This window comes from Molossus molossus, unplaced genomic scaffold, assembly GCF_014108415.1.
Source record: "Molossus molossus isolate mMolMol1 unplaced genomic scaffold, mMolMol1.p scaffold_m16_p_7, whole genome shotgun sequence".
Taxonomy (NCBI): Eukaryota; Metazoa; Chordata; class Mammalia; order Chiroptera; family Molossidae; genus Molossus; species Molossus molossus.
In genome coordinates this window covers 34,220,526-34,238,625 of record NW_023425401.1, presented here as the reverse complement: position 1 = coordinate 34,238,625, position 18,100 = coordinate 34,220,526, and the positions used below count along the sequence as shown (strand labels likewise).

At 39.0% G+C, this 18,100-nt stretch overlaps 1 protein-coding gene across 1 annotated transcript in view; it reads right to left on the bottom strand.

Moving 5' to 3' along the window:
* The window catches only part of CDK6 (cyclin dependent kinase 6), a 241,563-nt gene that overhangs the window by 170,424 nt on the left and 53,039 nt on the right, over positions 1-18,100 (bottom strand). Inside the window, exon 3 of the mRNA XM_036247057.1 lies at positions 3,526-3,661. Within this exon, the coding sequence (XP_036102950.1) occupies positions 3,526-3,661 (136 nt within the window). The remainder of the gene's footprint in view (positions 1-3,525; positions 3,662-18,100) is intronic.

Here is an 18,100-nt window from a genome sequence, read left to right as displayed (position 1 = left end):
CAATAATTAATAATTACGAAGTCTCTCCATCTCCCCAGTGAGTTTGCCCAACTATCAACCTTCACAAATTCTTAGCATGATTTTCTGCCTTTAAAAAAAACCAAAAGGTATTTAAAAGAACTTGAAAAGTTGCCACATGATACATATAAATGGAAAATAAGCCCATCACGGGCTCAACGGGTTGATGAAAATAGTATTGAACACTAAGATTTTACCCTAAATATCTAGCTAGAGACCATGGAGCATCCCAGTTTTATTCAACTACTGCCCCCACAATGCAATTTATGTACTGAACATGCAATAGAATATCCTGGATTTAAGTAGGCTAACAGGGAAACAGTGCCACAGAAAACATGGTAGGAGACAGGTGGTGGAGGAAAATTCCCTTAGCCTAAATGGTCTGATATGTGGTTTTTTCTAGACTTTGTTTTATTCTCTTATGTTAAAATATTTTACATACTTTATAACTATTTTGCAACATGATGTGTTCTGACTGATGCCAGACAATGTCAACAGCAGTATCTATGACTCTGAAGAATATTTTAGAAAATATTTTGGTACATATGGATAAATAATATTTTTTTTAACTTGGAAATACACCATAAAGTATTTAAATAACCATGCAGAATGTGTACCACATGCTCCTGTGTGCACTTTATCTCTTCTCTTATACTCTAAGGTCCTTGCACGGAGGTTGATGCCTAATTCAGATTTGTGTCCTCAAAGTACCTAGCACAGAACTCTCCCTGTAAATATTCAACTAATATTTATACAAGTATACTCAGCAAAGTGCTCTTACTAGAACAAAGCATTCTATATAAAGAATCCAATTTGGCCCTGGCCGGTTTGGCTTAGCAGTTAGAGCGTTGGCCCGTGGACCAGAGGGGCCCGGGTTCGGTTCCCGCTAAGGGCACGTACCTCGGTTGCAGTTTGTCCCCTGCCCCCGTTGGGGTCATGTGAGTGGCAACTACTCGATGTGTCTCTCTCACATCGATGTTTCTCTCTCTCTCTTCTTTTTTTTTTTAATCCTCACCAGAGGACATTTTTCTATTTTTTGTTCAGATAGAGTGGGAGGGAGAGAGAGAGAGAGAAACATAGACATGAAAGGGACACATCGAGTGGATGCCACCCACACGACCAACCAGGGCCGGGGACAAACTGCAACCGAAATACGTGCCCTTAGCGGGAACCGAACCCCGGTCTCTCTGGACCGCAGGCCGATGCTCTAACCGCTGAGCCAAATCGGCCAGGGCTCTCTCTCTCTCTTCTTCCCTCTCTCCCTCTTGCTCTATCTGAAGATGAATGCAAAAGTGTCCTCGGGTGAGGATAAAAATAAATAAATAAATAAAATCCTTTAAGAAAAAAAAAAAAGAATCCAACCTGTGTTCCCAACAGGTTGTTCATAATAACAATATTCTCTTGATATAGTTATTAATAATGACATCTCACAAATGAGCCTATACAATGAAATAGTTCTGTTCTCTGGTTATGTGCTGGAAAAATTCAATGAACCAGAATCTCAACTAGCCAGAACCTCCTAATTAGCAGATGTTTATCCTGCATTCCAATTGTTTAAAAAGACAATTACAGAAAAAAATGATACAACTATTTATTAAAAATACATTTGTATCGCCCTGGCCAGTTTGGCTCAGTGGTTGGAGCAACAGCCTGCAGACCAAAGAGTGGTGGGCTGGATTTCGGTCAAGGGCATGATTCAGTCCCCAGCCCTGGTCGGGGTCATGCAGGAGGCAACCAGTCGATGTTTCTCTCTCTCTCCCACTCTATCTAAAGATAAATGGAAAAATATCCTCAGGTGAGGATTTAAAAAAATTTTGTATCAATTCAGCTTAAAATTATTCATATGATGGTATTCTAGTTTTAAAATAATTATTCATGTTTTCAATAATGAACTTAATGAATCACAAATGCTCCAATTACAAAAAACCCTATATTTTATAAGAAAAGTGTATTAGCTTATTTTAGAAATTTTTTTTTCCCTTCTCACCCAAGGGCATTTTTGCATTTATCTTCAGATAGAGTGGGAGGTAGAGAGGGGGAAAGAGAGAGAGAAACATCGATGTGAGAGAGACACATGGAGTGGCTGCCACCAAAACGACCCCAACGGGGCGGGGACAAACTGCACCTGAGGTACGTGCCCTTAGTGGGAACCAAACCCAGAACTCTCTGGTCCATAGGCCAACACTCTAACTTTTGAGCCAAACCAGCTAGGGCTAGTTTAGAAAATGTTGAAAAATTAAGGATGAAGACAAAACAGCTATTGTGTTCAGCCTTTAAGTTTGCAAACAATCTTCAATTAGCCGTTAAGATACAAATTAATTGCCTGAAATATTTCAGTTGACCATTGCTTTATTTTACTATGAAAACTTCAATACATCATTAACCACAAACCTTAAATGACCACCCCCTCTCTCCACCTCCACCCCTATCAGCTAAAATGGTCCCTGTAATCCGTGGGGGTGCTGGTCTGATGGCTGAAGAAATGTAACACTCTCTGGGCAGATCTGTTCAACACAGAACCAAGTGGCATTCTCTTTCCCTGAAGAAAGATGAAAAACTCAGGAATACTTTTAACAAGTCACTTTGTCCAAAGCTTCTAGTGACAAGCACCATTCCCTGCCCCTTTGCCCCCTAGTCACCCCTGCTCCGCTGCTCCTCTCCTCTCCTTTACCTCACTTTGGGGAGCACCTTTCTGCTCGTTCCTCATTTTACCCTGCTTGACTCTCCCAACCTCGAGAATTCCCCCCACCTCACTGCATTTCCATTCCTGCTAGGTGAAGCTTTAGTTTAGCTCCACTGGCTTATCAATCGTTTTAACTACAGAGACTTCTGCAAACAATTCCACAACTCAGCAGCCTCTAACATCCTAGAAGAAGTTAATGTGAAGCTCAAAAGTTCTAAGCAGGTGGCAATGCATGGCATAAATGTATGGTTACCTTCTCTTGCTGCTTAAAAAATATGAACGCCCCAAAATGAAAATTTTGAACTTAGAAATAAATCAGAAAAAGCCGATGATCTTTTTTTTTTATCAGTCTATGCTTAAGCTGTTGGTTGACAATGTGTCTTATTTATTGAGTAACTATATGTATAACGCATTGTGAAGGGACCATGAGAATTCAAAAATGAGCGAAAAGGTAAGAAAGATATGGGTAAGTAATCACAATTAGACAGAAAATATGATAGAGGGAGAGATATGTAGAACAAGGGCTGTAAAACAAATGAGATTACATCCAGCTATAAAAGTTGATCACATGGTATCAGGGGTGGACCTGGAAAATGTTAAGCTGTGATTACTGGTGGGGAGCGCAAAGAAATGGCCATCAGAAGGAAGGCCACCGAGGCAGGAAATTATGAGCCACACTGAGAGAAAGGGGACTCTGTGGCCAGAAAACAGAGTATGTGAACAGGGGCTCTAATTCTGGCAATTTTCATAAGGAAAGAATGCCAATGCTTAACAGACTATAACAGTGTGACTGTTTGACCAGGCAGAAGGGTGACTCCCGGTACCTTTATGGTTTCAGTGGGCACTCCAGGCTCTGGAACTTTATCCAAATAAGTGGTCAAGTCTTGATCAACATGTTCAAACACTAATGTTAGTTTAGTTTCTCTGTCTGTTCGTGACACCGTGCACACATCGAATAACCTAAAAAAAAAAGAAAGAAAGAGATATTAAGTGGATGGCAATAAGCAATCTGTCCTACATATGTCCCTCGATTTGATAAAATAGAAATGTTGACCGTTCCTTGTGATCATATGTAACGATATCTAACGGGACCTGACACTCGAATATCAATAATGGAAGTTCAGGACAGGAGCACTTGGCTGAGTAGTGACAGAATGCATAGCAGCAAAGACAAAGGACCACGACTGGAGCATGAGAATGTCTGCATGGAGTGTTTCCTTATTTAAGGCCTTAGGTAGAACTTGCTGATGAAGATAGTTTCAAAAACTGCAGACTAGGAAAAGTATGGTCTTCTTAGCTCAGTTTGAGAATTATTAAAAAGACTGACTGAGCATTCTGTGGAGATGCTGAACTCTGCAATGAAGTTTTTCCTGGAATTTAATTAAGGTGTTAACAATCATGCCTGTGAAAATAAGTGAGAGGGAATTATGGAGAAATATGGTTTATTTCTAAGAGAGCCTTCTCATCCTGGTGAATTAAATGATTTCACTAGAAAGAGCATACATTCTTAGTTTTAAAATTCCAAATATCATGCATGCTAATCAAAACTGTGAAATTCAACTTTATTTTTATGTCACCCTTAAATGGTAAAGACAGACTAATTTAACTTTACAATCAAGTTCAGATAGGTGAATTCTTCTTTCATAAAATCCTATAAACAATTCAGAATTTAAGTTTCAAAAACAAAGTTTTCCATAGCAAACACAATTTTCAAGTCAAAGGACAAATTTTCCTTTAATTCCAACCACGCATAGTACACTATTTGGTACATGAGATGTTCACCAAATATTTGAAGAATTAAACAAAACACTCATAAACAAGCTGTAAGTAAATTTCTTGACAAGAATGTAATAGAAACACTAAGAAAAAGCTAATAAAATGCTATTCATATTATTTTCTTTCATATTAAAATTTTAATAACACCCTTCAAAGAGACTAGCTATAAAATGTGCAATAACCCAATTACTAAAATGTAGGTTGACTTTCAATTATACTTTGTATATTACCTATGTTAAAATTTTAATGCCTGGCTGGTTCACCTTACACCTGACTGCATTTCTAGGCTATATGGGTCCCACAATATTGATACTTCTCTGTGAATCTAAACTAAACTTTAACAGAAACTTAAGAACACTATAATTAAGTTAAATCTAGTAGGGTGAATAATATCACCACCAACCACACACACTTCACAGCCAGATTCAAACTACTTTTTTTTTTTCCTTTTTATCCTTACCCGAAGACATTTTTGCATTTATATTCAGATACAATGGGAAGGAGAGAGGGCGGAAGAGAGCGAGCGAGAGAGAAAGAGAGAAAAACATCGATGTGAGAGAGACACATCAACTGGTTGCCACCCGTACAACCCCAACTGAGGCCGAGGACAAACTACAACCAAGGTACGTGCCCTTAGCGGGAACCGAACCCAGCTCTCTCTGGTCCGCAGGCTGTCACTCTAACCACTGAGCCAAACTGGCCAGGGCTCAAACTACTTTTTAATTCTGGGCAGTTAGGGGTAAGTTCTACAACTCCATTAAAATCTAAGAACACCTGAATTTCTTTCTCATATTTATCTACTTCCAAATATCCTGATTGCTAAAGTTTTAATCATCTATTTTTAAAGTTATTTTTTTCTAACTTTTAGTCTTCCAATGTCACTAATGGAACTTATTCTGGAATATTGTTCTGATAAAGCAAAAATTCCTACTTAGAAAATGTATTAAAGATAGTACCAAAAGTCACCTGAGCCCTGGCCGGTTTGGCTCAGCGGTTAGAGCATCAGCCTGCGGTCCGGAGAGACCCGGGTTCGGTTCCCGCTAAGGGCACGTACCTCGGTTGCAGTTTGTCCCCGGCCCTGGTTGGTCGTGCGGGTGGCAGCCACTCGATGTGTCCCTTTCACATCGATGTTTCCCTCTCTCTCTCTTCCCCTCTCTCCCTCCCACTCTGTCTGTACAGAAAATGGAAAAATGTCCTTGGATGAGGATTAAAAAAAAAAAAAAAAAGTCACCTGAGTGCCTTACTATGAAAAATATGATTGCTATTGAGCATGGATCTGACACCTGCGATGTTTATCAAAGTAACTTTTTAAATTTGGCAATTTCAGGCAACTACCATTTATTCACAGGCTCCCATGAACATCTTCCCATCAACCCCATACACTTGGACAACTTCACTTTTTGTTTCCTTTTGAAGAAAAAGGAGTTCCACAATCACCAAGCTTCTTCCTATCTGTTGCTTCCACTTTTGTAATAAAAGACAAGAGCAATGAGCCGAAGATGGTATGTACTAAACTCCAGCAAAAACGCGGGACGGCACAGCTGCAGCTGTGCTGCTTAAATGTGACATTAAACATGTTTTCCGTTATAATTAATACATTTCCTCAACGAGGACATCGTGTTTAGCACGGCCTCGGGTCAGCAGTGATTTTAGTTAACTCTAGTCCTTGTTGCACTTAGAGTTTTTAGATGTAAGATATTTTAGGAATTTCCAAAAGAAAAACACAAGTTTGACTGGGGCGTGACTGGAGAATGAAGTGACCACAGAACACTGCTGAGCCCGGTCACCTGCTCTCAAACCGTCGTGAAGTTACCTAACGGCCGTGGGCTGTTGCTTCATCTCCCGAAACCGTTTCAAACATTCTGTGTGTGACACAATTCAAGAATAACATCTAACCCACCCAAGTTATTTTCCTCAAAGTTCTAGCACTTTCTTCAAAATATTAAGACTCACTATTTTGAGAAAGGCCCTACTATAGTTTTATTCATTTTTAAAATTTTATTTTCAACTACGATTTACATTCAATATTATTCTGTATTAGTTTCAGATGTACAGTATACATGATTAGACAACCATCTACTTTGCAAAATGTTCCCCTCAATATTTCAAACACCCACCTAGCACTATATGTAGTTATTACAATATTATTGACTATTCGCTATGCTGTACTTTACATCTTCATGACTATCTTGTAACTACCAACTGAAAAGGCCCTAATTTTAATTGGAAATTTTTTAAAGTGGAATTTTTAAAGAGTTGTGGCACAGTGCAGAGTAGAACCTTCTTATATGAATTTTAATGTATGTAATGATATATTCTAGGCTACAAAAAGAATGGTGCAAGGTAGAAGTGGTTTATGCTGGTTCAAGGAGATAATCTTTTTTTTTTTTTTTTTTAATAAAAATAATGTTTTTTAGCCCAGCCAGTGTGGCTCAATGGTTGAGCGTGGACCCATGCACCAAATGGTCGCTGGTTCGTTTCTCTATCAGGGCACATGCCCAGGTTGTGGGCCAAATCTATCTCCCTCTCCCTTCCTCTCTCTCTAAAATCAATAAAGAAAAAAAGAAAAAATATGTTTTTATTGATTTTAGAGAGAGAGAAATATCCATCAGTTGCCTCCTGCACATACCCCGACTGGGGATTGAGCCCTCAACCCAGGCATGTGCCTTGAGCAGGAATCAAACCCACAACCTTTTGGTGCATGGGAAGACGCTTAACAGAGTCACACTGGCTAGGGCAAGAGACAATCTTTTTTTTAAAGATGGCATTATAAATTTCATTTGGGAAATGAAGCATATTACATTCTCTCCCAAAATTGACATCAAGGGAAGTAAAAGTCCTAGGAGGACCTGCAGGATATCCCTTTTTTTTTGGTTCTAATGCTGGGTATCAACATCCTATAGGTCCAGTATTATACAGAAGACATTTTGGGAAATATTTCTCTACACTAAAATATTTAGTTTTATTTGTTTAGTAAACAAATACTTCTCTACACTAAGAAATTTAGTTTGATTTAACTGTTTAGTAGACATTATCAGAAGAAAAATTAAGTTATATTAGTCATAATGGGTAGAAAATGCATTTTGATTAAATAGTTATAAATATTAATCTTAAGAATTTTAGAACATAATATATATGATGCTTTTTCATCTACAATGACTCCCTCTGGAATTACCCCAAATCAATAATAGTCACTTTGGTGGGAACTAAAGAAAAGATAAATGCAAATCTCACAGAAAGGAACTGAGCTAAACAAGAACTGAAATCCCTGATATTTGGCAAGAGGTTAACAATCTGTAATATATTTATATAAATCAATGAGGAATGTGGTCAGGCTGCCTAGAACCCCTACACTTGCAAAACAAAAGAGCCAGACAGGTCTGAACATTTGAACATAAACACTGGAAAATAACTTTGTATGATTCCTTGCATTGACCAACATCTCAAGACTTTTTAAACCATTTTTTTTTCTTTTTTTTGCTATTCAGTAAACTGACAAAAATACCATTTCAGTGATCGCAAGACTGCAGCTCCCTGCGAGGACTATATCACACTGTGTTGAATATGAACAATATCTCAGATTACTTTTAGAGGAAATGAAAACTACCATTCAATATTTATCTATTAGAGCTTAGCTTAATGTGACCCAAGTGAATGTTCAAAAAAGTAGAAGTGAAAAGGGGTTCTCAGCACTTATTGAGTATATGAATGCAGTTTAGCTGTGAAAACACAATCCCAAAGAGGCAGATAGGTTATCATTTCACAATTTAGTCAGCCAAGCCCCTCGCTATCCCATAAAATAATTCTCCTGCTGTCTCTACTGTCCTGACCCCCAGCTGCAGAGCAGACAGCAAGCTCTGTGGTCCAGCACAGCACTCAGCTTTCCAGCTGTCCCAGTGATGTAATTATCTCATAACACAGTATCTCTGTGAATTAACTCTGCATCCTACCCATTGTAATTCTTAATGACTGCTTCCTGTTCATGTTCTCTATTTAACTTGCTATTCTGGATCTATTGCATAGGCAAGTTGTCTTCATCGAATGGATGGGATTACATCCAATAAGTTTGGGATTTCCAAAGATTATGATTTACAAAGGTCTCCCAAACAACATACTTTGGAAACACAAGCCCTGCCTTTCTATTGTGCTTATAATAAAAGGGAAATCTGCATTATTTGCCGTGATTAAACTTTGACCTGTCACAGGAAGTCCTATGAGGATTTTTTTTCCTGTCACTTTTCCCCCCACACTATTAAATATTTGTATATCAAATAGTAAGATGTCTGGCATAGGTGACTAAGAATGCTACACTAAATTTTTTTGAACTACAGCCTGTCTTTGGAACTGAAAATAATTTAAAAAAAAAATCTCTAATCTCTTTCTTTATAGTCCATGAAGTACATTCTGTGACTATAGCTCGCATGCACCAAATTTATGTTCACACATTCCACTAGCCCTACACTACTGGATACCGGCCGGGTGCTCTCATTTTTCTCATTAAATATGGACTGGGCACACATTTATTCTCAACCGACACTGGATGGTGTAACTCCAAAAGTATTTGCCAACAACAATCATAAGCATGCTGCCAGAAGGAAATCATCATTTCAACGGCACCCATAAAACATTTATCAGTACCTACTATGTGCAGACACAGTGTTTGGTTTTAGAGATTCCAACAGATCTAAAGACGGGAATTGTCTTTGAGAGCTTTACTACTATCTAGATGTGGGAGAGAAGATTGATATGTAAAACTTGAAGTAATGATACACGAGTATGTAATAATTCCAAATAAATTCTATAAACAGTACATGAAAATTTATGTATCACATGAAAAGTGAATTCATTCCACATCCTATTATAGTATATATCTGTGGTGTCTGCGTTCCACATCCATCACCTCTTCTGGAAACCATATACTCATTTTGTGTTGAGGAACTACTCTATTCCATACTCAGGTAATATGGCATTGGGGGGCACCAGTGCAGGATGGCATGTAACCAACCCTGAACAAACAGAGTGACAATGATTAATTCAAGGATGGACAGGACCATGAGAATCAGTCCCAGGAATTTTACTAAACCTTCTGGGACAGTAAAGCTCTCTTTATTCTGGGATTACCCAACTTGCAACATATAAGCCTGCAGCTGCTGAAGGCCATCTTTGCCATCACTTTAGTGAGCCTACCATGGTAAACACTCAGCCAACACCAAACAGCCAGAGCAGAGAGGTGACGGGCAGGAGATTCCGGATGACACTGTTTAAGCACCTGGACCTGTCTGTGCCCGACCTTCCCCTCCCTGGATTACTGGTTACATGAGCCAGGATGTCACTTTCATGCTTTCCCAGTTTGAGTTGGGTTTCTATTTCTTACAACAAAGCACGTATCAACATTTTGAAATGATTAAATGACTTGGAAACATCATGTCTGACTTCAAATACATCTTATATATTAGACAAAATGAATTAAGCTCAACACATAAGCAGTGGTAATTTCCTCCAGTTCTGACTTGCTGAAAGACTGACTATTCCCCTGAAATCGTTCCTCCACGAGCACGTCCACGGGCAAAAGTAACGGACAGCAGCAGAGCAGACTAATTCATCTTTCCCAAGGGGCCATGAGGTTTCTTCCCAGGATTCTTACTGGAGGTTCCTGGCCTGAGGAACATTTTATGGAGGAAAAGTAGAGAAAGGAAGACAGACAGACAGACAGACAGATAAGCTCACTGCAAAAAGAAATATGGAACCCAGAATAAGAAAGCACTCAATGGTAAGAGGAAGCGAGGAGGTGAGAAGTACTTTAAAATAATACAAAGATACAGAATTTAATTAAAGGCTGAGTCCAATGCTCCGACACACGTTCTCCTAAAACCCTCAATTAAACAACCCCTGCTCAGAAGTGGCATGCACAGGAAGGCGTAGCCACAGTAACTCTAAAGCAGGGACACCCTTTTGCTCCTCACAGTTACACAAGGCTACCATAATCTGACAGGGGAATACAATCAACATCTTTTACCTACTAAATCATTTCATTCCTTATAGCCTTAAAGAGAGTGTTATAAGAAAGTTTCATAGTTGATGTTCTTCCAGTTCATCTTTAAAGATTCTACTAATCTAGTTTTATTTTATTTATTTTTTATCCTCACCCGAGGATTTTTTTTTTTTTTTCATTTTTTTGTACAGATAGGGTGGGAGGGAGAGAGAGGAAGGGAGAGAGAGTGAGAAACATCGACGTGAAGGGACACATCGAGTGGCTGCCACCCGCACGACCAACCAGGGCCGGGGACAAACTGCAACCGAAGTACGTGCCCTTAGCGGGAACCGAACCCGGGTCTCTCTGGACCGCAGGCCGACGCTCTAACCGCTGAGCCAAACTGGCCAGGGCTCTACTAATCTAGTTTTAGCTTCTATCTACATCCACCTGGCAATGTGGATCTATTATTAATACTTTTGTATCCATTAATCAAAAAAACCTTTTACAAATTAAATGGGAACCCCCAAAGCTGGGCAAGTTTACAAGATGTGACTTGCACTACAGTAAATATTTAAAGTTGAGCAAACGCTAAAACGTGTGTATATAGAAACACACTGCTACTGATTAGCACAAAACTGGTGTACGATTATTTAGGATGTCTTCACGGGCATAAAAGCTGCCTGTGTGACATTCTGCTCACATTCAGGTGAATTCCTGAAATGGACATTAAACAACAGAAATCAAATTTCTTTCACAGTCCTACAGCAAACATTAGAGTCATATTATCAAATGGCTAATGCATTTTATCTGCATGAAAGGCAGAGAGAATGAGTGGTATCGCTGTTATGCTAACTATGCATTATTACGGCAAGAAGAAAATTTTAGAGCAGAATCGAATGAGGAAATCATAAACATATATATTTTCTTTTATAGGGAAGAGAATGGTAGCTGGGGCAAAATATTCAACATCTGAATTCTGAGTCACTATGCAGATGACTACGTCTCCAAGGTCAAGAGAAGAAAAAGAGCTAGATGATGATGAGTTGATACTTTTGCTGAGTCCAATACAAAGTAGTTTTGTAAATTCAAAAAACATAAAGCCATCTCGACGAAAAGAAACATGGCAATTGAGAAAATTAGGCATGTTTACATCTTGATTAGAAAAAACACCATTTACCATCTCCAGCTACAGCCAGGAATGAGAAAGTACTTTTATCTGCTGAGGTCTCTACCTAGAAATAATTACTTTAGATTTAGGCTTTTCCTTACACAACAGTTAGCTTCAATCAGCCACTTCACAAACATAGATATGTTGGTCAAAATAAGAGCCTGACGAGAGTGAATGAATTAAAGAGACAAAAAAACCTGTGACATTTGGCGTCAGGAAGGGTTTGGGGGTCCTCATGTCCTAAAACCTACTGGCAGCTCAGAGATTACAGATTAGAAAACAAGGTGGCCACAAACTAAAAGTGTGTCTCCGTAGGCAGTACCTTCACTGGTCCTCAGATCTGTCTCAGATCTGTCTCTTGCTTCAACAGTGTTTGGATGGGACAGACCCAGAGGCGCCCCTTCTTCCAGCCTCCGACCACCCTCAGACCTCTTTCCCCGTCGAAACTACCTCAGCCATCCTCAGCCTCTGGGACCAGCCAACACTATTTTTCGCCATTTTTTTTTTTTTTTACCTGAACTGCTATTGATGAAAAACCATGAGCTTCTACATTTGTCAGAATTAATTCCACCGAGGTGGAGGCTGTCATCAGCCTGGCCAACCTGCCTCTGCAGGCCCCCTGCACCTCCTGTCCCTGGGCTTCTATTTCCACCGAGACGATGTGGCTCTGGAAGGCACGGCCACTTCTTCCTGGAGCTGGTGGAGAAGAGCGAGGGTGCTGAGCACCTCTTAAAGAGGCAGCCACATTCTCTTCCAGGAGGTGCTGAAGCCTTCCCACGACAGGTAGGGCAAATCTCAGGACGCCGTGGAAGCCACCATGGCCTTGGAGAAGAACCTTCACTAGGCCCTTTGGAATCTGCATTCCCTGGGTTCTACCTGAGCAGACCTTCGCCTCTGTGACTTCCTGGAGAACCACCTTCTGGGTGAGGAGGTGAAACTCATCAAGGAGATGGGCAACACCTGACTCACCTCCGCAGGCTGGCTGGCCCCCAGGCTGGGCTGGGTGGGTATCTCCCTGAGAGGCTCGCCCTCAAGCACGATTAGGGGCCTTTAGAGCCCAGAGGTCTTTGAGGGGCCCCTCTGCATGCCCCTGGTGTCTGGCTTTTGCCTGAGCATCTCTGTCCCTGAAACCACTAACTGTGCTTTTAACCACCCTGGAGGCCCCTCTCCCATGCGTTGGGCCAAATGGAAACAATAAAGTGTTTTTTTGCAGCAAATAAATAAGTAAAAGTACGTCTCCATAACTTTGCTTATTCTTTTCTTTTATTTATTTATTTTTATTTATTTTTTTTATTTTTATTTTTTTTAATCCTCACCCGAGGACATTTTTCCATCTTTTGTACAGATAGAGTGGGAGGGAGAGAGAGGAAGAGAGAGAGAGAGAGAAACATCGATGTGAAGGGACACATCGAGTGGCTGCCACCCGCACGACCAACCAGGGTCGGGGACAAACTGCAACCGAAGTACGTGCCCTTAGCGGGAACCGAACCCGGGTCTCTCCGGACCGCAGGCCGACACTCTAACCACTGAGCCAAACTGGCCAGGGCTTATTCTTTTCTTTTAAATCTCCACAGCACCCAACAGAGTGTCTAACACACACTAGGTGAATGAACAAAATTTTTCAAAATTATAACTCAGGGAAAAGTCAGAAGCAAAGTAAAAGAGAGAACCTTTAGGTCATTAAGAAAGCATGGTACTCTAAGTCATATGTTGTAACTGATGTTAAATGAGGACTCACACACTAATATATCACTTATTTATTTATTTATTTATTATTATTATTTTTACCCTCACCCGAGGACATTTTTACATTTTTTGTTAAGGGAGAGTGGGAGGGAGAGAGAGGAAGAGAGAGAGAAACGTCGATGTGAAAGGGACATATCGAGTGGCTGCCACCCTCACGACCAACCAGGGCTGGGGACAAACTGCAACCGACGTAAGTGCCCTTAGTGGTAACCGAACCCGGGACTCTCTGGTCCCCAGGCCGACACTCTAACTGCTGAGCCAAACCAGCCAGGGCTATTTATTTGTTTATTCTTTTAATCCCCACCCAAGGACAATTTTTCATTGATTTCATTGATTTTCAGAGAAAGTGGGAATGAGGGAAAGAGAGGGAAACACGACGTAAGAGAGACATTTCGATGGGTTGCCTCCCACACAACCCAACCAGGGCCCGGGATTGAACTGCAACCGAGGTACGTGCCCTTGACCAGAATCAAACCCGAGACCCTTTGGTCCATGGGTCGATGATCTAACCACTGAGCAAAACCAGCCAGGGCTATATCGCATTTATTAACTAACACTTGTTAGCTCTTTGTCTACTAGCTAATTCTCCATATTTTGACATTTTGAGTCCTCACAACTCTATGGGATGTTATTCATTTTACAGATGAAGAAACAATATATGTAAACAAATGTTCATTGCAGCATCATTCATGATAGCCAAAAAGTAGAAATGACCTAAATGTCTATCAACTGATGATAGATAAATAGAATGTGGCATATTCATATAATGGAATACTACTTGGTAATTAAAATGAGTGAAATACACATGCTGGCCAGTTTGGCTCAGTAGTTAGAGCGTCGGCCTAGGGACCAAAGAGTTGAGGGTTTGATTCCCAGTGAAGGGCACATACCTGGGTTGCAGGTTTGATCCCCAGCCCGCCAGGTTGTGCAGGAGGCAACCAATCCATGTGTCTCACTCACATTGATGTTTTTCTCTCTCTCCCCCCACCTCCCTCCCTTCCCCTCTATCTTAAAAAAAAAAAAAAAAAAAAAGAACAAAAAAGAACAAAAAATCAATGAAAAAATGTCCCCAGGTGAGGATTAACAGAAAAAAACAAAATAAAGAATGAAGTACAGATACATGCTAAATATGGATAAGCTTTGAGAAATCATACTAAGTAAAAGGAACTAGTCACAGAAGGCCTTGCATGATTTCTTTTATAAAAATGTCCGGAATAGGCAGATACACAGAGACTGTGATCGCCTAGAGCTGGGGCAGTGGGTAAGGGGAGAGTGAATGCTAATAGGTACTGGGTTTCTTTGTAGGGTGATAAAACGTTCTAAAATTGGATCCTGGTAATGATTACACAACTCGGTGAATATACTGAAAACCACTGAACCATATACTTACACAGGTGAATCTGATGTTATGTAAAGTATATTTCAATAAAGCCATTTAAAAACAAAAAGAGGAAAGAAACAACCATAGAAAGGTTAGTACTTTGCCTAAGTCACAAGGACAGTAAGTAGTGGAGATGTGAAGTCAGGCCATTTGGTTCCAAAGCCTAATTTCCTAACCCCTTTGTATGTAACACAGCATTTGGGGGCAGAGACCTCTTGGTGGCAAACGACACCCACTGCTGACATGCATTGTGGGAATTCCCGAATGTCTTTGGTGAGCTTGGATATCCCAATGTATGCTTTATAGGCTGGTGTGAAAAAAAAAAAGGATGTTTAGAAATTTCACAGGAAAAACTAAGCTGAAGACTCTTGATCTCTTAAACCTGCTTATATGACTAGTTAGAAAAATGACATGCTCCAATTCACCCAACAGAGCTTAAAAAGATATTCTGATCTCAAAAATATGTGAGTTAAATGATATTTATGAAAGCAAAACGAATAGCTCTGACTTGAGTCAAAAAGAGTATGTGAGCCTTCTGGAGAACTTTCAACGTTCAATTCTGTCTCCTTTCTGACCTGTAATGTCCCTGTTCCTCCAGCTCTGAGCCTCTCCTTAAGGAAAAATGATGAATCAGCCCAAACTAGCTAACCGTCTGTGATGAAGACTGTCTGCTGGGTCATAAAATAAAACCAAGTAAGCTTCACCTACACCATAAGCCAAAAATCTTTCATAATCGTATCCTTACTAGGTGACTAAATTTATCCCAGCACTAATTCACTCAGGTCCTTGTCTTAGGTTCTTATCTAAGGAAAAAAACACACACTGAAATTGGTTTCTTTTAAGGAAACATAAACATATGAGAAAATGTTAAACTACAGTAATAACTCAAAGAAACATAAATGGAAAAATCAGGTTTATACTATTTAAGCCCCTCAAAGTGGGTAACAAAAGTTTTTAAATGATGTCATAGCACAGTATTTGTGAGGGGTTGCAAAAATGAGCCCATATCACTGTGGGAATATAAATTGGTAAAAAACAAACAGACCCTGGCCAAATATATATATACCTTATATAAATTATATATCTATATTTCACATACACACACATGCCATGTAGTTCTTAAAGTGATGATAGAGATTCACATTTACTGAACATGGAACCATGGAAAGGCATTTGTAATATATTATAAAAAGAAAATGCCCGGTTCAAAAGAGTATGTATAGTATAATCCCACATACAAAATGTTAGAAAGATAAATCAAGATGCTGATACTGTTTATTTATAGGTAATAAGATTATAGAATTGTGTTTTCTGATATTTGCTTATTTGAACTTTCTATTGAGAGATTTTATTTTTAATAAGAAAAAGAAACCACCATCTAAAAAACAAGTATAAAAGCTCATTTTCTCATTGAACTTTTCTTCCTTTCATTACTCATATACTTTTCTTCAATCTGCTCCTCCAGGTTATTGAGAAAATCCTGATCAACAACCCTGAAAAGATGCCCTTTAAACTAAACACGTTAAACAACTTAAGTGTTTAATTTTTTTTTAGGAGAAAAAAATAATATGTATGCATTACTGCCTCATTAAAGGTATGCTATTTTTGATGCTCGCCAATTTTGGGGTAACTCCATAGAATGAGAAAAATAAAATTATTTTTCTGATATCTGGCTAATTGTCAGGTCAAAAGTAACAGAATTACTATGGAACACAAGAGAAACAATGATGGCTCACAAAGTCTTCAAATTACTCTAATGGGCATCATATGAGCCAAAGGAAAATCCTGCATGGTATAATTATGGAATTTTATAAGTATGGAGAGAGCTTTGGAGATTATCTGGTTCTATACAGCTGTTTTAAAAATGAGGAAACACAGGCCAAGAGAGTGCACAATGGCAAAGCTAAATAAAGGTCTCATGACTAAAAATTCTGTGCCCTTTCTAATATAACAAGGTACATGCAACCAAAACAACCAAAGCATGTTTTTTTAAGTCACTATAAAAATTAACATCTAACATCTTACATTTTAAAATGAGACTTATTCCAGCAAGATTTCCAGGAGTTATTGTGTTAAGAACACCAGCAGGAAACTATTAAAAGATAAGAAAGCAGAACACAATGGGAAAAGTTCAAAGAACTGGTATCTCTATCAACTGCTAAATATAAGAATCTGAAATTAGGTTGTTTTGTTAAAATGTAAAAGTATATAAGTTATGGTTTTTAATGTGTCTATATATCAATTTCATTTTAGAATGTGATGTTTGGTGGAGGAATATTTCAGATAACAAGGTAAACATTTCATACTATAAAGAGCGATTAAAAACTAACACAGATAAGAATTTGTAAATGTAGCTGTAACTATAACTCCTCCAAGGCAGAATTTTTCTTTTGCAAAGAAATCATAGAAACAATTCATACTGGGAATCTGTTAGGCAACTAAGTATTCCACAAAAGTGAATATTTTAGATACCACATTCTTACCCATCTTAAGCCCACAAATTATTTTTAAAAATTAAAGTTTTTCAAATAAGAACTCACAGATATCAACAACAGAATGGTAATTACAAGAAGGGAAAGAAGGTGGGGGGAGGGTGAAGTAGGTAAAGAGGGTCAAATATATGGTAATAGTAGAAAACTAGACTTTGGGAGGGGAGCATGCAGATGTCATAGGCGTCAAATTAGAATCTTTTTTTTCAAAAAATGTTTCTACTGATTTTTTTTTTTTTTTAGAGAAAGAGAGGAAGGGAGAGACAGATAGAAACATTGATATGAGAGAGAGAAACAATGATTGGCTGTCTCCTGCACGCCCCCTACTGGGGATCAAGCCCACAACCCAGGCATGTGCCCTGACCGGAATCGAACCAGGACCTCTCAGTCCATGGGACAACACTTAATCCACTGAGCCACACCAGCTGGGCTCAAACTATAATCTTGTAAACTGAAAATTATATAATGTTATTAACCAATGTTACCCCATTACATTTAATTTAAAAAAGAAAAATAAAATAACAAAGATTTTAATGGAATTCTTTGTAGCATGCATTAAATATTTTCTTGACTTTTTAACCACAATATACTGATTATGTTCTATTGATGGATGACTCATGATCACTATTATTATCATTAAATGATAATAATTTAACTCACCACCATTATTGGGATCCTTCATTTCAGCACTTTCTAGACACAGGAATATAAGGCAAGGAGATCCACATTCAGACAGATTATAAATCAAACTGTCAAAAAGCAAAGAAACTTGAAAGCAGCAAGAGATAAGCAACTCATCACCTACAAAAGATACTCAATAAGATTAACAGCCAACTTCTCACTAGAAACTATGGAGGTCAAAGGC